This window comes from Pogonomyrmex barbatus, unplaced genomic scaffold (genome assembly GCF_055798465.1).
Source record: "Pogonomyrmex barbatus isolate J1 unplaced genomic scaffold, ASM5579846v1 scaffold8, whole genome shotgun sequence".
NCBI lineage: Eukaryota > Metazoa > Arthropoda > Insecta > Hymenoptera > Formicidae > Pogonomyrmex > Pogonomyrmex barbatus.
The window spans coordinates 3,692,878-3,715,806 of NW_028297182.1; the positions used below are offsets into that span (position 1 = coordinate 3,692,878).

At 39.1% G+C, this 22,929-nt stretch overlaps 1 protein-coding gene across 2 annotated transcripts; it reads right to left on the minus strand.

Annotated features, from left to right (window-relative positions):
* Positions 1-853: 853 nt before the first annotated feature.
* wgn (Tumor necrosis factor receptor superfamily member wengen) lies at positions 854-21,482 on the minus strand. 2 transcript variants are annotated; one of them, XM_089083898.1, is made up of 5 exons: positions 21,464-21,482; positions 12,731-13,240; positions 11,389-11,566; positions 6,943-7,071; positions 854-2,425 (listed from the first exon to the last, which is right to left on the minus strand). In XM_089083898.1, the coding sequence occupies exons 2-5, from the start codon at positions 13,235-13,237 to the stop codon at positions 2,217-2,219; spliced, it is 1,023 nt and encodes a 340-aa protein (XP_088940024.1). In that variant the 5' UTR covers positions 13,238-13,240; positions 21,464-21,482; the 3' UTR covers positions 854-2,216. The 2 variants fall into 2 exon arrangements, with proteins under 2 accessions (XP_088940024.1, XP_011646047.2); XM_011647745.2 differs by lacking the exon at positions 21,464-21,482 and adding an exon at positions 20,227-20,712.
* Between the last annotated feature and the right edge of the window lie 1,447 nt (positions 21,483-22,929).

Genomic DNA, 22,929 nt, shown 5'->3' on the forward strand with positions numbered 1-22,929 from the left:
AACTTTATGTTATGAAGAAAATTGCATTCGTGTTGAAATATTAATATAGTATTAATGTTATGTCTATATTATGTTTAATACAAAAATTTGAGAAAATTTTATGAAACATGCGATGTTAAATTTAACACATTTTTTTTTACCGTCTAAGCCCGTGATTTAGTTATTCCATCGTCGACGATTATCTCGTTAGGCATCTTAGTGTTGTGCACAATATTTCCCAATAATAACGTCATAATTGTAAATAATAAAAGTAATTAGTTCATATCTCTATTTTGTTTACGTGTGATTTCAGAAATAGTAAATAGTAACATTATATGTATATATAATTTGTTCCATAATTTGAACTTAACGTTATTAGCAAAAATATCAAGAGATCATTTTTGCAGTTTAAAATATGTTTTCTGTAAGAAATCAATTTCACAAGATTTAAAACTGGAATAAACAATAATAGAATAAGCGTTTATCTTGTGTTTTACTTGAAAGAAAAGAAGTAAATTTTCCAGTTATAAAAACTACTTAAAATAGTGAGTTTTAAAGAATTAAATTTCGAAGCAAATAATTTAAAAATGAGTAATAAAATATCATCTATACTTTTTCCAAAGCAGTAATTGGACTAAAAACTCATGAAAAATAATCTTCCTCGCGTTTTTGCATCCTTGCTAAAGAAAAATTGATTTCAATATGATTCGCTGTTTAAATCTGTTTAAATCTACATATCTTATATATATATATATATATATATATATATATATATATATATATATATTCACATTACGTACGTGTCGTTTACCACATATCGAAGATTCCGTGCGTTCCGTTTCCAGGAGAGAAATGAGACACCTCTCGACAAACGTATGTTATAATCTTACTTTATTGCTCGCGTTAACCATGCGTGTATGAATACAGAAGCGCTTTATATTACAGTGTTCGCCGTGTTAAAGCTATCGGAAAGAGGAAGAGAGAAATAAATAGAATCCCTCGGACACACGGCCGTGTCGTTCGTTGCTCGAGCCACGCTCGAGCTCCGGGACACGTCAGGAGACGTTGCCTCCTTGCGGTTTTATTAATTTGCCAAAGACAAACAAGAAGAGAGAGAAAGAGAAAAGACTCGCACTTGATCCGATGGGCTCAAATGTAGCACATTGAACAAATTTCAATCTGTTCATTATTATTGCGTTTTTCCTCTTTCTCTCTCTTTCTTTTTGTAAAAAATTATTTTAGCTCTATATTGCACCAACGATGCTAAATAGCTAATTACTTTTGACTAGGGTGACTTCCCTAATCGATTATTCCCTGGATGATCAAATTGTACTTAGATAATTAAATTGAATATCAAATTTTTTATTTGCAATATTACCATCTATAAATATTGTAGCACCAGTAATAATATACACATCTTATTAATTAAAGTAAAAACGCGAAAATATAGCCTTCTGACATATAAAATTCAATTGCAATTGATCAATTGTTTAAATTAGAAAAGAAAGCAAATTAAAAAGTTTGATTCATTTGACTTAAATTTTAATTCGTTTTACTTAAATATAAAAATTTTAAAAATCGCAATGAATTATCACCTAATTACAATTCGCATTTCTTTTGTTCCACATTTAATTGTTATCTATAATATGCGTATGGAGAAAAATAAAAAATATTTACTTAATTACGAGCAACGTTGGCGTAGTCGATCCAATGTGTGAATATTCGATTGCCTGGTTATCGTAATGAATTACGCTGCTACATTAAACTTAACAATAGCAAATTACAAAATAGACGCAGTTCGGCCTAATGCTTACTTCCCGTTCCTTCGAACGTGTCCTGTCCTTCGTCAAATATGGACAAATGGAAGACACAATCGATGGAATCTGATTCTATAAGATCGTGTCCCCGATCTCGAAGATTCCTTCCATGGAGTAAGCTGCAATATATAACGTCCGCACGCTAAAAATTACATTAAGATGATGTTTATAATTTCCCTTCATCTCGGCGAGAGCGTCTCAGAAATTTTCCTGCGAGTTCCTTCTCTTCGCGAGAGAGCGATTCGAAGGACGCTCGAGAAGGACGCTCCAAAATTGATTCTGTGTCCTTGTTAGAGTTCATTCGAGAGGAGCCTCACGGGAGAAGCGCTGTCGGCTCCAGTTCGCCCGAGTTCTCTCGCGCAAAGCGATTCTGAATTCGCGCCCCAAGCAAGTCTAAAAGGGGTCTGCCGGAGGGGATCATCAATCGGCGCCCTGACTCGTCTTGTGATTGAGGATGGTCTCGATGTTATGCTGAATCCGCGCGATCTGCGATCGCTTACTCCTCGGCGTCGTCGTGCCCCCCTCCTCGATGTACAAGTTGCCGGCCGCCGCCTCCGGCCAGCCAGCCGCCGCCGTCGCCGCCGCCGCTGCCGCCGCCGTCGCCACCACCGGAGTCTCCCGTTTCCGGTCTGCAAGCAGAGAGTAAACGAATCCTCACCGGTCCCGTCGGTCAAGCGCGAGTAAGAAGGAAAGAGACTCTGCATTTCGAAATTGAGTTGCTCGCAAACGCAGCATAAATTCGTGGAAGAAATAAAGAATAAAGATGTTTTCTTCATTATCGCACAAAAAAATTTCTCTTCTAATAAATTTCTCTTAAATCAGATTACTCTGATTATTCGGACTTGAAGAATTTTGAAAGAGCCAAAAAAATTATCGGGCACCGGTTAATTTTGTCTCTATCGAATTTTTATCTTGATATCAATATTCCACTTGACTGTCCCATCAAAGTTTAATTGTCGATTAACGATGTGTAATTACCGCAATTTTATCAAAAAGAATCCGCGTCAAAAGATAAACTTCAAGATGATCTTATCTTGTAACTCGTACAAAGTCCTGAAAACTCAAGATCGTCGAGGCGCGCGTGATCCGCGGCGAGTCTCGACGCGCGCGTCGTATTTCGGGAGCACCGTGTACATCGCGTTACGCTTCCGGTAGCGGCTGGTCCACATATAAATACAACTTCCGAGGCGTGGGAGCGTAATGAAATATTCCGACGGGGAAAAGATCTCGCGCGCGCGTCTCTCGCTTTCCGGCCGAGAGCACGGCGTATATTGACGCGCCGCGCCACGCCGCGCCACGCCGACCGCTGCTAAAATTGGCGACGGATTGATTTTCGGGCTCACGCTCGCACGGCTTACGCACGTCAAACTTGCAACAAGACGACGCGCAGTGGTGAATTCGGCGGGATCCGAAAAGCAGCGAACGGCCCTCCGCGAGGCCGTTTCAATCCCGCGCAAAGTTTTTATATCTTTTGCCTTCGTTCCCTCTCCGTCTTGGATTTTTCGACGTGTCGGCGCGCATAATAATGGCCACGTAAAAGTAAACACGGCCATTACTGATAAAGTAAACGACGAATCGGAAAAATGTTTCTAACGATTTTTCGAAAAGTAATATGCGTAATTTTCCATTCATATTATTTTTTTATTATCTTACACAATCAAAAAGACTTTGTTTCTTCTAAAAGTCTGATAATCATCTAGTAATTACGAAGTCAGAACAAAAGAAAATAAATACAAGGCGAAAGAATCAAGAGACTCGAAAATACTACGCAGCTACAGCAACGAGAAGAGAATCCGTAAAAATAGGAGAGCAAATTGAAAATATTTAGTTTATTATCTCATCTATCTTACAATCCTATCCGTTTGTTAATTGTCGTATCATACTGAGACTCAAAGATGGATCGCGCTCTTGTTCGCGCGCGCGCCTTATAATCTCAATCTAATAAGCTCGACTTTCCGGGTGGAATAGCAAACAATCTCGCTTGAAAAAACACTTTAATCATTTACCGTACTATCCTGTAAACCGTGCTTATTATCCACAAACTCGCCGGCGCCGACTTTGGCGCGCGCTAAAGTTAGAGCACGGCGAAAGTCGGAGGCGGGCGCGCGGCGCGGCGCCGCGCCGCGTCGCGCCAAGCCGAGCCGGGTCGAGCCGCGCGGATGAATGAAAACAGATAAACGTCCGAACAATCACGTCATTTTGTTTTCGCGCACGAATAAATAATTCCCTCGTGGCGAGAGTGCAGCGTGCGCGTCCTATCTCGTCTCGTCTGTTTTATGATCCGTCCGTCTATTCTGCAAACAGCCACCACCTCTCAAAATATCCCGGCGCGGCACGGCGTGGCGTGGTTCGTGGCGCACTCGAAAAATCCACGGCTCTGACGTAACGCACGTGCGCACGTCTCTCGCGAGATGCGATTCATCACACGCGGATACGATAGGAATTATGGAAGAATAATGGTTTCAGCGAACCTCGAAGGTCAGACTTCTCGGAAATTTCCAGGTCAACCTTTTATAAAGATATAAGACTGAACTGCATCTTCAATTTTGATAAAAGGACGCATTTGAACGTTTAATCCTAAAGACTAAGATTTTACTTGAGAAAAACTTTATTTTCTTCGTTTAAAAATTTTAACTTGTTTAAGAACGGAGTTCACGATTATTAAGAAATATGTCTGTCAATTATGTTAATTGATGATCGATTTATATAAATGTCTGCTCAAACTTGAAAAAAAATTCCCTGAGAATTCCCAGATTTTTAAGGTAATTTAAAAATCTAAGTTAAAAATTCTAAGTAAGATAAAAGTTTTAAATGTATCTTAGAAATAAATATATATTTATTATGCAAAATATTGCATAATAACATTTGCATAAAAACATTTTCCAAATAATCTATATAATCCATATATAATCATAAAATAAAATTAAAAATCATTTAAATTTCAATAATCAAATTTGAAAAATTTTGAAAGAAATTAAGAATTTTAAAAAATAAATATTTTAATTTTCAAATTTTATTTTTAAAAGATATAAACAAAAAGTTGCATTATTATCTTATACAATAAAGATAAAAATTAAAAAAAAAAAGTAATCTTAAGAAAGTTCTCTAATTTTTAATAAAGTTCCCTGAAAATTTCCTAATTTTTCATGGTATAAACAAATTCTAGGTTTTTCCAAGTAACAAATATTTTGATATATTCTTGAAAAAAAAGATTTTTCAAACGAAACTAATCATAAAAATTAAAATGTGTAAAAAAAGAATCTTACAAAAATAGAAACGTACGCTAAGTAAGATAAAATGCATTCAAAAGCTTAATATATTCATTGAAACTGATTGAAGAAGAGAAAATAAATAGCAGCCGTGAGATTTTAAAGGCGATAAAGGCAAGATTAAAAAGAGATCCGCGATATTAATACAAATTATTAGGTATCGCATGCGTGCGCGCAAACATCCGTCCCCACCCTCGCTGTATGGCGAAAATACGGAACGTGATATTACATGTTATGCAAATATCGCGGATCGTAGCGGAAATGAGCACGTAAAGGAACAACGCGTTGAATGAAAGTTCGATAATGAGCCGCGTGCCGTGTATGTATGTCAATACGAAACCTCTCGCGTATACACAATCAGGCCACGCACGAAGCTATTGTACTTGAAAAGTATGTATGTCCTGATGTCGCATCTCAAGTATTCATTCACTGCATTATAATCAATTTATATATTGTGAGACAAAAGTTGTCTCAAATGAAACGTAACATTTATAAAATCAAGACCCATAAAAAACCCTCCTACAAAGACAGAAACAAATGTCAAGTTCACACAAAAACGCATTCAAAGAGTTAATATATTCGTTGAAAATAGTTGAAGAAGAGAGAATAAAAAAACAAAACAAAATCACAAAATCCTAGTGAACACAAAATCTTAGTGATTATTTGCTTGCGACTATCTTAAGTCAATGGCGAGACTCCAAGCTAATCGATCAGGTCTGAACGATTCGCGTATCTCAAAATCGGATCGACTCGCGTCTAATACTGACACTCGAAGCGACGTGCCAAAATAAGAAAGAAAAAAGGAAAAAGAAAAAGAAAACTAAGACTTCCGGCGTGCCGACAACCGTACGGTATTTCACGGTCACCCTGTGTGAAGCGCGCGCGCACGCGTGTGAAGCTCATTCAAGTGCGGTGCGAGTTAAGCGAATTTATTGTGCGCTTGAGATCGCCCGGCCCTCCTCCCCGCGCGATCGTCCTCGTCCGTTTGTCGTCCGGTCCTCCTTCCCCCTCCCTTTCCCCTCCCCTCTCCGCCCCGCCCCGCCCCGTCCCGCCCCCGTCTTCCTTTCGGCGCACAAAATGATCATTGCGAACGTGCACGCAACTACATCTTACACGGCCGCACGCAATGGAAGTGCCGATTGTAAAAGCGACGCGTAGTACGTAACGACGCAGACCGAATTTTACGCCTCGATTTCACCCTCGCGCCTGCCGACGCGTTGGGCAACGCGTTCTCGTCGGTATTTTAAATATTTCTTACGCAACGACGCCTGTGCTTTTCACGTAAAGGGAGATCGCTTTAAAAATCTGAAAAATAAATCTACTCGAGGACGACGTTCGATTTGTAGGAGAAAAATAAGCGCACGATATCGATGAAAATTTAAAAATTTGCCCACCAGCGTAAAACATATAAAAAATAATTTCTTCATTTAAAGTGGTTAATATCCGTTTGTACAAGTGTAAATTAACTTTAATCTCGGTTTAACCTTTTACCTTTTATCCTTTTTCTTTTAATTTTAAGAATTAGAAGAAGTAAAAAGTAAGGTAGAAATTAAAATTAATAAACATTGGTGGAAATGGTGGAATTTAAAACGTTTTAAAATAAACATACGTCTTTGTCTTCTTTATAAACATGACAGGGATGATGATACATGTTATCCTCGTTTTTAATTTTTGAGAGTAATTCAAATGCGTGGACACAAGTGGCATCTTTATCGCTAAACGCCGTCAAGTATTCGACTTCTATCTGGACGCGTATCAACCGCTTAGAGAAGAGCGGTGACCAACGCTCACAGGTGGTAATGTCAAGTGGTCGTCGTCGCGAGAATTTATAGCCACGAATGAGAGCCTTAAAATTCTGACCGTGCCTAAAGCCTTACCTAAAAGCTTCTCGAGATACTGACATCTGGTCTCGGGATCACCTGGATTCATCGGTGCCCCTGCGACCAATTCGGCCAGCTCCGCCTTCACCATAAGATTCAATCTGGCCGAAATCTCTTCGAGACCCGCTGCAACAAAAGAAAAAAAAAACTAAAATAATTCAGTCAGCGATGCGTCACGTAAAGTCATCGAATCATTTCATTCGCAAATATTGTAAATCAGACAGATTTTGTGAATATGTGAATAAATCCTATCATTAAAATATCACTCGAGATATCTCGCGCATATACTTATATCACATTAATTAAAACAAAAGCATATAAAAAATAAAAATTAAAGAACCAGACATAATTTTGTATTTTATCTTCAACGAATTTTCCCAAAACATAAAAAAATACCTCACACTTTCTACATGCAACAAGTGACTACAACTTGAAGAAAATTTGTCAGACGATTTATAATATTATTATTTTATTTATGTAATATACATTATTTATTATTCAAATTTATCAATTTTTCTCTGTTAATGTATTAATTATATATTTTATCGCAGTGTAACACACGTAAATTAATATAGACATGTACAAATTAGAGGAAACGGCATCCGCAAGTGAAATCCTCCGAGATGACAACGTAAGGATACAGTGCGTATTGCAATGAAACGTGCAGTCGACGTGGAATGCATCGAGGACGTCTGTGGAATGCGGCTCGATTTTCTCCGGAGCCCCATAGTGTGTACGTTCGGTTCCTCTAATGGCACCCGGCTCGAGCAGTATCCCCATAAGTTCTCGACCCCCCCTTGCCTCTCCGACCCGCTATTCCTAATCAGAAGCAGCGGGTGGGCCGTCAGCCGCAATCAAACGGTACCAATTACACATGCATACCGAGCGTTCGTTTCACAGTTGCCAATCATGTTCATTTTGTAAAAGCATAGGCGCATGCGCGATCACGCCGTTTTTCTTCTCTTCTCTATGATGTATATTAATAAAATCGGTCGAGGACACTATGTATAAATATATTATCCATTATATACATCATGATGTGTGTGTGTGTGTGTGTGTGTGTGTGTGTGTGTGTGTGTGTGTGTGTGTGTGTGTTCGTATATACTATTATTATATATTATTATTTTATATATATATATAAATTATATATATATATATATAAAAGAAGTGAAACTTGCGTGCCGAAATTTATATTCAATTTTTTTCCAAATTTTAATTAGAATATGTTATTCTCTTCTTGTCATATTTTTATAAAATTATATTTTATATTAAAAGTTGAAAATAAAATTATAAATATAAATCTCAAGATTTTATTAGATTAAAAATAGAATTAATTAGAATAACATTTTGTTACGGGCAGCATTCAAAACCGATATGCTGTTAAACGAAATGGACAAACTGTTCGTATTACGTCAAATTTTTTCGAGGAAAAGTTCCTTTCACTTTTATCGATTATATTTGTCAATTAATTTGTCTAATTATGATAGAATTATAGGAGTCTGAAGATCTCATCTGTAAATACTGCACGAAATGCAGAAGTGAACGAAAAATAGAAAAAAAAAAAGAATGAATATGCTTTTTCGCGTCATTGTTTGGAGAGGATGACGAGAACGACGAGAGCGATCGCGACCCGCTTTGATAATACGAGCTTCCGGCGATAATGCGATGATATATATTACAAAGTTGCGACCAAAGTTACAGGTAGGATACAGCAACTGCAACTGTTTTTATTAATACTATACAGTATAAATCGCTCGCATGCGCGGACGGACGCGCGCGATTATACCACGTGTATAATTAGTATTAATTAAATATGTACATAATTCGCAAGCAATAAATATTAATGGGATTGCGATTGCAATAAAATTCAACGGATTTCGCGTGCAACACGCTCGAGGTAGTCTCGAAATGTTATTTTTATATATGAGGACGTCTCTACGAGTGCGAAACGAAAATATTTCGAGATTTATTTTGTAAAATCTCGATTTTTTTGTGTTAATTTTATTCTTAAATCAGATATCAGTTGGATCTCAGTTGGACATTACACATTCTCTGCTGAAGTTTTTATCCGCGATTTCCGAATCTCGTTATAATTTCGACACTTTCAAACACGTGCCATTCATTTTGTTTAAAATATAAACAATCTTCTGCTAAAGAATTACCGCTCATCAAGATAAATAATGAGCTCTTAAATTCGAAGTTTAATTTGAAGCATGTTGTATCAAGACAGATATTTTAAGGCGTTCAAATTTATCAACGAGGCAACACAATGTCAGAATAAATATGGCAGATTTATATGAAAAGATTTATAAATGAAATTATTAAGGGAATATACGTAACGGTGTCACGAATATATTACGAGATTGATCTAAAGCAACGTACGATTTGTCCGTGAGTATTTTTCGCGTTGTCGAGCGCCGTCGTTGCGATGTGCGGCATGCGTTTCGCCGAAAGTGTAGATTTAAAAGGCGATACACGCGCGCACACCCGCCGGACGGACGAGAGGCTTCATTCATACGGCGTTCATTAACGAAACGTGGCTGAATCGGTTCCCACAAACGTACACGCGATACGTGGCGCGATACGTCGACTCGCAGAGGATGATGAAGAGAGGCAAAGAGAGATGGAGAAGGAGAATGGGGAGGAAAGAGAAGCGAAGCGAGGACGGGGGAGGTTCCTGCGAGGAGAAGTTCTGCGTACTGCTCGTTATGCAAATGCAGATAGTACACACGTGCAGCGTGCCGTCGAAAGTCTACGAGAGTCGTTACGTGATTTCGATTCACTCCTCACAAGAGCCGATATAAATGTACGAATTATATTGGCGGTGTCCGCCAAAAAAGAGCTGCTTCGCAGCTTCAGCAGCCAAGAATTCTCGAAGCTCGACGAGACTATTTTGAAATTGATTTAAATTAATTTAAATTTATATTTTCTAAATTTTTATTTAAAATTAAAGTATAATTTTTTTAATTTATGTCTTGTTAATTTAAATTAAGCTTTAATACTAGATAGATACTAAAATTTCTAACTTATATATTTCTAAGAAGCAAATGTATTTATAAGAATATTGCATTCAGGTTCCAGAATAAAATTTATAAAGCTGTACATATAGTTGTTTATTGTTCATGCTTATTTTTTATGTTTATTTTAATACTATCAATTTGAGAGATTTCTTTTGAATGTACGAAATATTGAAATTATAGAAAATTATGAAATAAGCCAAAACTGAGATGTTAATTTTATTCCCAGTTTTTTTCTATCGAGAATGAATTATGAATGGAATTATGAATGAAACGAGTCGTCTCTTCTCTCTCGCTCTTTCTGCCCAGTATGAATCTCGCGATAGATACATTTATGCATGTAATCTACTCGTGACTTTGCATCGTTTAAAATTTATGAGTTTGATTTGAATATAAAACCGTTTAAGAATATCAATCGTTTGTTGAACAATGCAAAAAAAAAAAGAGAGTTATGCGACGCGTCGATTCCATTCAAAAATAGCCTGCGGAGAATTAGCTCGTTGTTACCGTTAATCGACTCGTACCCAAGCAACATTGTTGCTTATATTTCGGGGTGTAGCGGACGCGGAACGATGACGACGACAGCGTGGGCGACGATATACGCTGAACGTTGGGGACGTCATATCCGGGCGCGGTAGGTCGATCCAAGGTGAGGAGTAACCGTGATCGGCCCTCTAATGAAGAAAATCCCGTCGTGCATTTTAAGGGACTTTGTCGTTCTTTCTCTCACTTCTTGTTTCTCTACTTGTGTCTCCCTTGCCGCGCGCGCACGCGCGCGCGCGCGCGCGCGCGTGTGTGTGTGTGTGTGTGTGTGTGTGTGCACCTGTATTCTTTCCGCCGCCTTTCTTTTCTGACAACGCGGTTCCCTTTGCCTAGTGAGATACGGATCCTCTCCCTTGCTCTCTTCTCCGGAAGAAAATATCGCAGACGCATAGAGATCGGCACTTCGATTATTTCGATTATGTGAATTACGTGACGCGACGTCGATAAATAGTTATGTGCACATTTAAAAATTAATGGCGACATCAAATCGTCAAAAGTGAATTTTCAATGGAAGTTTACATTCATCAGAATTCTTAACATAGGCGTATCCAAAATTCTTTTTCAGAAGGGAGGGATTTTATCAATAATTCTATTAATTCTATTAAGCAGCAACTTTTTTACGTTAATGAATTGCTTTTTTGGATATTTTAGAGCTTAGAATATCTCCTCATTCTTGATTTTGAATGAAAAAAATATATTAAATTTTGTAGATCATAATTTTAACTTTTTTTTTAAATTTCGGAGAGGTTTTCTTCTTTTGAATATGTCTATAATTTTCGAGAATATTCAAAGGATCGAAGAGAAAGGTTAGAAGGTTAAAGTCTTATCCCTCGGAGAGGTTCTCTCTATGTTTTACATATGTTATAATATACTTGAAACTTACCTGGCTCGAAATTCCTCTTCATTCGCCGCCATTGCCTCGCGTAGACGAGAGCCGAACATCCTGCTACCAGGAAGAATACTATGCAGGCGCATACCGCGAGGACCAGAGCACCGGTCTGCCAGTCCCACGGTAGGTTGTCCTCGTCCGATTTTCTCCTCTCCCGAGGATCGTGTGTCGTCTGCATCATAAAACCAGCGTATCATCCACGTGTGTTAGTTATGTTAAGAGCTCAGACACAATGAATGGAATTAAAGAATAAAGGAGTGCAAAAAATTAGGAATAGAAAATTATTTTCGAAAGGATATATAAATTTCGGAACTATTATTATAGGTCACTTATAAAATAAGGATTGAAAAACATAGTGGACTTGAGAGCTTGACTTCAGAGAGCTTGATCAGTAATCAGTACATACTTCATCTACCTATTCAAATAGTGGTACAGATTGTAATTTTTCTATATAGGCTTTTAGAGCCTGCTCTATCTCACTCTCATATTCCTGTGATGCGTACGCAAGTGATGGGACAGGTATATGGAGCCTACATTTTAAACGCCGGTTCCGAAACGGCAAGCTTTTTTTTTTGAGGAGGTTCTGTAGGCAAGAATATTCTCGTAGTTCAGACAGTCGAGAGGAAACATGAGCGTACGAAAATATTTTGCCGGGAATCGAATCCGAGATTTTTAGCATATTAGACCAATGCGCTCTTTACTGTACCACGCTCGCTAAAAAATATATATATATATAGATTGAATAGATTTTTATATTAAAATTTAATTCTTTATTTGTAATTCTTTATTTTTAATTTTTTGTTCTTTATTCGTTTCATTGCGTCTGGACTCTAAGCCTATAATTCTCTCTCTCTCTTTCTCTCTCTCTCTCTCTCTCTCTCTCTCGTATAGTAAACATTATTCGATACAATAAGTTTTTATCTCTTATCTACTTTCGAGATACGACGAGAAATGCAATTGACTTTGGTGAAACGACTGTATGCCGCATAACAAACAGAGGCGAAAATCAGGCAGTGCCAGCTTTCGCCGACTCGAAACACACGCTTATCGTTTCACGCTTATTAATGGGATCTCTTTCAATAAAGTTTAATGATCTTATTAATTAATTTCCGAATAACTTTGATTAATGCAATTCAAAGATAGATAAGTTTTTTCCGAACGCACGTCTTTGATATCATATCTTATGAAGCCGAATTAATCACAAAATCTTCTTCCGGTCATCGCTCCCAGTTTTATATCAATTATAAAATAAACGATTAAAGTCAAGACTAAAATTAAAATTGAAATCAGAAGAGATGAAGAAAAAAAGACTTAAAGTTCTACAATACAAAATTACTTTTGATTCCTGCGAGACGGAGACCGGCTCCTCGTCGTCCAAGCTTCCGTCGCTCTCGCGACCGAAGTCGACGAGATTGCCGGCTTCCATGAAAGGCCGTTCCTTCGTCCTTTCCTCGGGTAGCCGTAAAAACATGTTCGGAGTGACGGTCCCATCGTTACCGTCAGCTTGCGAGGGCTTCTTTCTGGCGGTCGACAGAAAGGACCAGTCGAGCTCAAGCGCTGACAGCGGACCGCAGGTCGCATCCTTGTGAATCGCACAGGGGCTCAGGGTGAAGTCGGGGGCGCATCGGGTGCACGGCCAGCACGAGGCGCGTTCGGCGGACCAGAATTCCAAGCCGGGCTTGCAAACCGGATGTTGCTGCTGCGGCTGCGGCTGCTGTTGCGGCTGCGGCTGTGGCTGCTGAGCGCCGGATGTCGCGGCCCCGCCGGCGGCGGAGGACTCGCACAGGCCGACGAATACCGACACCAGGGTCAACAGCAACCCGGGACAAGATTCCCTCGGCATTACCTGCGATCATCGTCACGCACGATTAAAGATGATTAGACACTTCTGCTTTTACTCTCATGGACGCGATTGATCGTTAATAAATCATTTCCTTTTCCTTTCTTCAACACGTTTTAATTTGATTTGTATATAAATTATTTTCATTTTATATGTACCTAATCATGATTTAATTCTTGAACTAATTTCTTTCAATAATTGTATTTAATTTTGTTCAGTAATTAAGATACGCGTATAATAAATCCGTAAGTGTGAGAAAGTCTAAATTAGAAAACACAGTGTAAAGAATAATTTGCTTTATCTTAATGTCTATTTTATATTTTTGAGATATTCAGGAATTAAAATTAAACAGAATAATTTTAGATATAACAAGCTCTGTAACGTATAAGAGAATATAAATGAATGAATCAAATGGAAGAATTTTAATCACCACGCAGCATAAAATACGATCTCTTTGGCAATATGACATATCTTTAATTAATTTATTTAAATCAGACTAGTCGGGTTATTGTTTCTTTCTACGTTCGAGGTTCCTTTCCTTTAAAATCGACAAAACTTTCGAGTCGGAGAGCCGCCCATTGTCCTCCCATTCGCGCGTGACGGCTAACGACAAACTCTCGCGTCTCATCTCCGCGAGATTGTGTCCGCGTTGTGAAAACGCAATACCGAGAGGCTGCGACGGCGATCGCGGTCGATCGGCGTAATTCGAGCGTATAAAGTCGCTCTTTAGGCCGCAAAAGCGCTCGGACCGTTTCCACTTCCGGCTCATTCGCGATGTAATTACATCCGCCGTTGAATCGCGATCCATCTACGTCATAGCTCACGGCCGGCCGTCTACGCGCCTTCGTTTCCGCGCACGAGCGAGCGTGTATGCCATTGCCATTGTGTGTGGGTGTAAAACCGCGTGTACGTGCGCACGCCTCTCCGTGTGTGTGTGTGTGTGTGTGTGTGTGTGTGTGTGTGTGTGTGTGTGTGTGTGTGTGTGGCGCGCGTGTGTGTGCGCGCGCGCGCGGCAGTATGTGGGTGCCGGGGTGCGGAAAACTTTTACAGTCTACGGATTTCATGTGCTGCAAACTGCATTTATCAACGTATGTCTATATATCCGACGAAATTAATCCCTGCAATTAATATGCGCTGGAAATATCCCTCCCTTCCCTCCTTACCGCGACGAATATTTCGCCGTGGTGAAATTTCGAGCTGCGATTGTATCTTAACTATGAATATCGAATGACAAGTATTTCTATGTTTATTATACCTTTTGGCACACCGTTGAGAATCAGGAGCAAGTATAGTACAAAGCTTCCGTTTCATTCATTTCGCAACATTCGGCATATAAATTTTGTCAAATGATACGACGCATAATTAATGTTCCAACGATAAATAATTTATGTTATATTCAGAGACAATTTAGTCGGCGATTTGATTTACCTTGTAGACATTGTGATGAAAATGGTTAAAGTTATTACAATTATAATTATAATTATAATTATACTATGTACAATTATAATTATATCATATAATTATATTATATTAAATATACATAATTATGCAAAATTAATATTATTTGACTAAAGAATTCACGCGATCTTCAATATAAAAACTAAGACTAAGAATTAAGAAAAAAAGTTTCGAGTATCCATTAAGATCAGCATTCGTCAGTCGACCGAAATAAGCACGTACGTATTATTTTTGCGACTATAAATGCATATATATCGGCCAAAGGAGCACGCAAACTTCTTTCGTTATCTAACAGCAATTTCTAACAGCAGATTCGACGAAAGAGGCCTTTTTTCGCGCAGCTCGCAACGCGCAGAAAGCCGAGCGTTGTTCGAAACGAAGACGGAGGGAAGAAAGACGAAGAGACGCGTCGTGTGATACATAGAAAAAAGTTAATCTTAAATCAAGACTATATATTCTCATATATAAACAAAAATATTCCAGAATTTTCTCAGAAAAACTTTAATCTTGATTTGATTGAATTTGTATTTGACGCAAGTATGTATAGATATTCTCATGTATAAGCAAGAATATTCTAGAATAGTCTTCATATAGAAGATTTTAATTGTCTTGAATTGTGAGCAAAAATAATACTTACATCAATCAAATCAAGATTATAATTTTCAAAAATATAATATTCTTACTTATTCTCTCTAAATCCTATAAAATGAAACATTATTCTAAAAATTCCTGAATGTGCTATAGAAGTGATTTTTAATTCTTCTAGAGTGGCAAACAACTCGAATAATTGCACGAGCTCAATTTCCACTCCTCTACAAGAGTTAGAGAATATTTAATGTCCTTTTTTCGTGTATACCTGCCTTGCGTAAAACCTCTCTCCTCACCCGTTTCAAATCATTCACATGTCATATCTCTCCCGCGGGCACGCACGTATGACCAAATACGTGCGCGCAATCGCGCGATCAGAATGCAACGCGACGCTCGCGCCGATCCGCTCGCGGGACTCGCTCGCTCTCGTGGGACCCTCGGCTGCTCATCGCTCGTCGCAAATGCAATCTTCCGCCGTCGAGCTCATCTCTCCGTGATTAGGATGCCAATTGCACGCCTCGAAAACGATTACGGGCAGCACGAGCGTCGTTGCCGTTGGCGATGAGGCAATAGCTCCGCTTGCGAGAAGGAGAAATCTCGACTGAGACAGATTCGCGTTCGCGATTCTCGAATAAGGGACAACCTTTGTGGAGAATAATGAGTAAATATTCGAATCTCGGAGATCACGCTATTGCGTGATCCCGTGGAATATGATATCTCGTTCAACGTGTGATTTTGATCAAGAACGTAGGACCGAAACGGTGAATTTGAGAAAATCGAACGGTATTCGCGTCGCCGACGTGCGTACATTTATGATTTATCGTTTATTAAATGACACTCTCGCCGCTGTTCCGTCGTCGTCGACAAATGGCTTAACACGGCCACATGTGCGTCTCTAATAATAGTAACTAAAAAACTACCCTGACTCCAGAGAATAAGAGCCTAAACCGGTTTACAAGTTCTTCAACCTTGCGTCTTATAGGTTTAAATGCGACGTTCCTTAGGAAGGATGAATTTCGATCGCGTTTGACTTCATAGAAATAAATTCTTTCCGATTATATATTGTGATTTATCCGAAATCGAAATAATTATGTCAAGCTGTTTCTATCATAATTTCAGTGCTATTCAAAAATTATTAATAAATACCATAGAGGCATTAAAGATAACGATTAAAGATGTTAATTAAAAGGATTTTATTAATTTAATATCAACATATCGATATTAATTATGTCGAATATCATCATCGATATGTCATCATGTTTACCCAATATTCTTGCTCGAGCCTTTTTTCCAGAGGTATCCCCTTCTTCGTCTCAATTTCACTATACAATCGCAAAGTAAACGAAGCTTCAGCGTCGTGAATTTGAGATTTATCTGCAGAAAGAGGGGAATCCGCGACAGTGTTTTATAAGTAACGTCTTTCTCTGTCGAAGCGAAAGAATGCCGGCGCTTGATACGGCCGCACGTGTTCGCTTAATGACGCTAATAAGACGGCTCTTTCCCTCCCCGGAATGCGTGCAAACTGTTTTAAAGTGACGACTCGAATTACATTTCGTCGTGGACGGCGGTCGTCCGTAATTAAGAATACGAGCATGCATATACAACAGCAGCAAGATATGTAAAACTGTTGAATATTATATAGACAGTACATGGAAATACTTTTTCAAGTTCGTCTTGTTTCTAAAAATTAATGCAGATATGTCAAATTAAATATTTTAATTAAATTAAAATAAACAAAATAATATCGATCCGTTGTTTGCAAGACGGTATGATGAAGGAGTTAACGGCCAAATTCGAGCAAATTAAGGATGGAAAACAATTAAAAAAGTTAAAAACAATTTTTTTGATAACATAATAACATTTTTACATCTTTAAATATTATTATATGGTCAGTTTCTTTTTTATTAATTCTTTTTGTTTTCGATTTTTAATTTGCTCGAATTTTAACCGTTAAGAAGTCTTAAAAATCAAAAGTCAAAAATGTATTTGCCTTTTTCAGTTTATTATAAAAATGCGTTATATATATTTCAGTTAAACAGAAAAGCTTACAAATATTTATTATAATTGTACTAACGTTGAAACTTCGTAAAATAAAAAAGCTAATAACAATGATAGGCAAAATTCTTCGAAAAGCGTGATTGCTATACACCACGTGCCTGGAAAATCATTTCTCGCCACGTGCAATCCGGAATGTTCACTACTTTTCCCACGCTTTCGTAAATAGTACTCCCACTGATTCAAACGAAAGGATTCCATGTTAATCCACATTGATCTATGTCAGATTCTCAAAATGCTTGATCTTCCCGAGGAATTCATGCGGGCGTGAACAAAGAGAATTGGGATACATTTTATACGATAATAATAACAATTTACATTCCAGAAAGCGTTTATAATAATATTTCTGCTGACATAAATGTGTTACGTTTCTGTATCCACTTGCATCTTTGAAATTCAGTTAGTTAGAGTATTCCTCGAATTGTTTCGTAACTCAAATTGACCACTTCAATATTTACAAAAATATTTTTGCGTCACGCAGAATTTACAGATGTTCCGTATAAATAAATGAACTTTCGTAGATGATTCCAATAGATTTACAAACGAGATTAACCCCGACAATTTGCGCGGATGCGAACACCGAACAGAGAATGTAGGTGAATTTTTCAAAAATTCTTTTAGAGAAATTGACAAATTTTCACTCATGTTTTTGTTACATTGGAAAAATTGTTTGAATTCAGTCGATCGATCAATCGGACGACCTTTTTCGATTTCTATTTTGCCCATAGCGGACGAGTGACCCTCCGATCGGAACGTACACGGGTTTATCTATGATCTTCCATGAGGAGGCATTTTTTTTTTCGAGGAATTCATCGACGTGACTGCCATGACACGAGGACGTGGCTCGCACAACGCGGGAAACCTAAATACTTCGCGGACATGTCCGCGCCGACAACGACAAAAGGCCGTTACACGACTGTGCCGACGCGAGAATGCATAAATGCGTGTTTAACGCGGAGGGGGATCGTTTGAACCGCTTGTCATAATGATTACGTGATGAAGAGGGAAGACCGCGCCATTAATCATAATTTATAAAAAAAACTCCCGACAAAGCGGAATACGCATCACATGTACATTTCTTCGCGCTCTCTTATGAAAAACTTGCAGGCGATGATAAATGGCGACCCATGTTGATTGAGAAAAAAAAAACGCGGAGTTGTGTTTGATTATTACCAATAGTAGTCAAATATTTTGTGACAAAAATTTATACACAATATATTTTATATATATGTGTATATACATATGATATTATTCGTATAATAATAAACAAACTATTTTTAAAGTATTACATTAAATATAAATATTTAATTATTACATTTATTTAGATATTTTAATAAATCAAAATTTCGAGGAAAAGAAAAAATTTACATAGAAAAAAATAAAATATTCTTATCAGAAAAATTTAAATACACATTTCAATTGTCTAAATTAGTATTGTCTCTAATTACGGCAATTTCAGTTCGACTGAAAGGTCTATTATTATACTCAAGTTATTATACTCAAGTTGTAAGATACTTTAGACAGTATAACAATAAAAAGTCATTGTTGAAGTGTCGACGATACGAGTTTAGAACAGACGGAATACAATCGCGCGAGACGGCGAGCGGCAAGGACGAAGCGACAGACGACTTCGCCTCCGACGTTCCACGTTGGTACACCGGCCAGTTCGGCGCGCACACGGTTTATTTCCAGGCCGGGATCTTCAATAAACATCGAAAAAATAGCTCCACTTTAGCGCGAGGATCCTGGCCACGTGTTTTATATACTGGCGCGGCGCCGATCGGAAACGCGTGGCGGATACGCGATGATAATAACTCCGACGGCGGGCGAGGGGCAGGGCGGATTTCGGGAAATCGAGCGTTTTTGTTTACCTCCAGTCGCGAATTTTAGCACACGGCACCTTTCACCCCGTAAGGACCTACGTCATCGCACCTGTTTTCCGACCGCCACGCGTTTGTGTCGCGCGCGCGTAACTCGGATCGTCGCGAACGTCGCTCGGGAAACGCGCCTGATTCGCATGCGAACGAATCGAATGCGTTTCGTTTACGATTACGATTATTACGTGCCAATCCAAGAAAATTTCAACGTAGTTAGTGATATGAACGAGGACGAAACGAGGAAACGTCCGAGATTAATCATTGACAAAAATGATCGATAGAACGAAGATTTGAAATTCCGAGATGAGATTTCAAGAGTCACGCAATTATTAATTATTTAATAGTGCGAATGTACGATCATTCAAAATGTTATTACATTTATCGCGAAAGTGTAAGTAAAGAATTGGGAAGAAGTAACGATACCAAAAAAAAAAAATATATATAACACAGAAAAATAAATAAAATATTGATCAAATGATCAGCCGTATAAAAATTTTGCGTAATTTCTTATTTTGAAAGAATATTAGAAATAATGTATTAATATTGAAATTTTCGAGAAATACCAAAGAAAAGCAAGAATCCTTCACTGATAAAAGATTTATATTTTAACTGATTTTTCGATAAGTTTTCGTCGTTTATTTGAATTTTTGAGAGTAATACCCTTTTGAGAATAAAGATATTATCTCATATTTTTTAGACTCACTTTTATCGATAAAAGTGCCTTAAATATGGCTAATCGTGTGGCTTCTAAGTCACTTTTATCGATAAATCAAGAGGCACTTTTATCGGTAAAAGTAAGTTGAGAAGGAGCTTAAGTTAATAATGACCTGAGTTAAGAATGTGAGATTCGAAAGAAAGAAAGAAAGAAATATTTGTGACTCGGATGTATCGAATACATCTGCCAGGGGAAGATCCCCTCGTATTATCGACGAGAGAGTGTCCGCGCGATTTGTCGCACCGATCGAATTAGATCAAAATGATCGCCGCGCGCTAGTCAGCGCGGCACATACTCACGCTGCCTTCGGTGGTGTCGTATCTGTCATGATGTAATCCGAGGCGACGTAGCCAACGAGAAGGAGGAGGAGGAGAAGGAGGACGGCGAACGGAAGGTGACGTCGCTGCAACCCCGAGTGACAATCTCGCACGAATCGCCACTACGTCGCACGGAGCACCCGGGGATGATCTTGACACTGAACAGCGATGACAACGTCCGATATTTTCCGACGAGGAGTAAAGGGAGGGATAAAGGGAAGAAAGAGGGGAAGGAGAAACGAGAAATTAAAGTAAAAAAAAAAGAGGGGGAGGATCGCGTCAGCGTCAGCGACGCTGTCACGCTGTCATTCTTCACGACGGTGAATGACGAGGCGGGACGTCGCGAGTGTAAAATGGAACACCGAAGCGAAACCGGAGTTTACTCCCCGCGATACTTCTTAAATGCGCGCGATTCATATGAGAAACGTGTGTACCTTCGCGCGGTCGCGACGCGACTAGTTATACTGATTTCCGCCCACGACCTAATCGCGGCGAGTCGGACGGACGGATAGACGGACGGATGGATGGGAGCGAAAGACAGAGAGAGAAGGAGAAGAGAGGCAGAGAGAAAGAGAGGGAGGGAGCGTTTCGTTCGTACGTGTGAAGAGAGACGGAGCAGGGGAGAGAGAGAGAGAGAGAGAGAGAGAGAGAGAGAGAGAGAGGAGGGGGATGAAGAGGAGGATATCGAGAGACGCAGGGACGTTTTATTGCCTAGGCTCGCGATCTGTTGGGCCCCCGTGATTTATCAGGCGGTTGATGTCAATTTCTACATCAACGTATGTACACATCAACTTCAATTGAAGAACAAACTTTATTTTCGATACGTGACACGTCTGATTTTAAATAGAATATGAAGTTTGCTCGTCAATTTACATTGTCCACTGAGATCCACGCTAAACTTTCATCAGCCTTTCTATTTAATTATCGTTTTTACGCTATGTTTACGCTATTTATTTATTCGTCCGAGCGAATAAGGACGAATCGTTTAGAATCTGAGGTTTTCGTAAACGTGAGCGAGCGTCTTTGACGAAAGACGGAGGGAACAAGGACGATCGAGATCATGCATGATTTGCTTGTAGGAGCGGAGGAAATTCTTTGCGGATAGAGAGAGGAAGAAAAGGGGTTGCCGTGGGATTCGCGTGAAGGGGGGCTAGAGGGGTCAGACAGGTTTTGCACTACTCTTGCAGTCTTAAGTTGCAGGCACGATCTTCTCTCTTACCTGAGATGATTAAACCCGCGGCCAAGATAACGGCTATGAAGCGAGAAGTGATCCAGCGTGTTCTCCCGTCCCCTCCTAGTTCGGTCCCCTTGCATTCCGTGATGGTATTAACCCTAGAGCCAAGCGGAATGCTGGAGCACTAGCGACTGGCTGAATGACTGGCTGGTTGAATGGCTAGCTGGCTAGCTGGTTGCTTTCTGATTACTGTAATATGGACGGAAAAAAGAAACAAATGCAGAATTAAGTAAAAATTCATCAAGCTAATCATTGTTAGTAATTTGATAAATTTGATATTTATACAAATGAGAAAGAAACTAAAAAAAAAAAAATATTCGCGATAGATATGCTTCTCATAATTTTTTTATATAACAATAGCGTGCAGATTACGTGTCGCCTTATTGAGAATGGATATCAATTTCGGTTGGCTACTTTTGAAACTATATTTATTATTACGCTTATGTATATTCATATAGGATATTTCAAAATTATGTCAGCATGATGGAAGCAAGCGAAAAAATATATTAATAAAACAATAACATCATATCTTACAAAGATTTCTTCAATTATTTAAAGTAAAATCGCGTCTTTTTTGAAGAAATCTCTTCTTTTGAGAAATCTCAAGCAATTAAACATACATTAATCTTTCTATCACCGATTTACAAATCAAGATAATGACCGCGTGATTTATTTTTCCTGTTAAATGCTGCTCCATACTTTATATGCGAAATCATTCGGTATAGAATTATTTCCCGACAATATTTTTCGTTCGATACTTCAACGCATCGAAAAAAAAAACGCCACGCAGTGAAAAAAAAAAGACGCCGTCGTTCTCTCATCGGCCTCATTACTTCCCGATTCCGTTTTCCTCCCGGCGCGAGATTGACTGCACATCCTGTACGAATTGATCAAGAAGCCGTCGCCGCCGTTAGATATTAGCGCGCGATATGTGCGACTAATTATATCGAGCATTATTAATCATCTCCGGGGTAACGTTCCGTGCGATCTCTCGTGGATCCCGATCTCATTACGACTCTGTTGCATTCCTAGCTAATTATCATCGCTGCACGTGGGTAAGCACGTGGTCGACGCGATCGCGGGCGTGCGCGCGCGCGCGCGCGCGCGCGCGGGCGTTTTAATCTGCCCGGCGAATCTAAGCTGAACGCGCAAATTGCGCGCACGCCATGCCGAATTGCATAATAGATCGATCTGAAGCGATAATGACCGGTGGTCTCTATCATTTCGGGTGCCTTATCGCGGGGCTCGTTACCGTCGGCGATCAGGCCGGCGCGATATCCTCGGATTTTACAGGTGTAAATTTATTCCCGCGCCCCGTCGAAGAGGCGTAATATATCGTCTCATTCACGCGGCTATTCGTTATTCGCGCCTGCGGCCAGGCCGCCGAGCGTTACGAATCAGGAAACGGAATTAGGGAAACGGAAGGAAACGCGTGAGGAGGAGCGAGACTA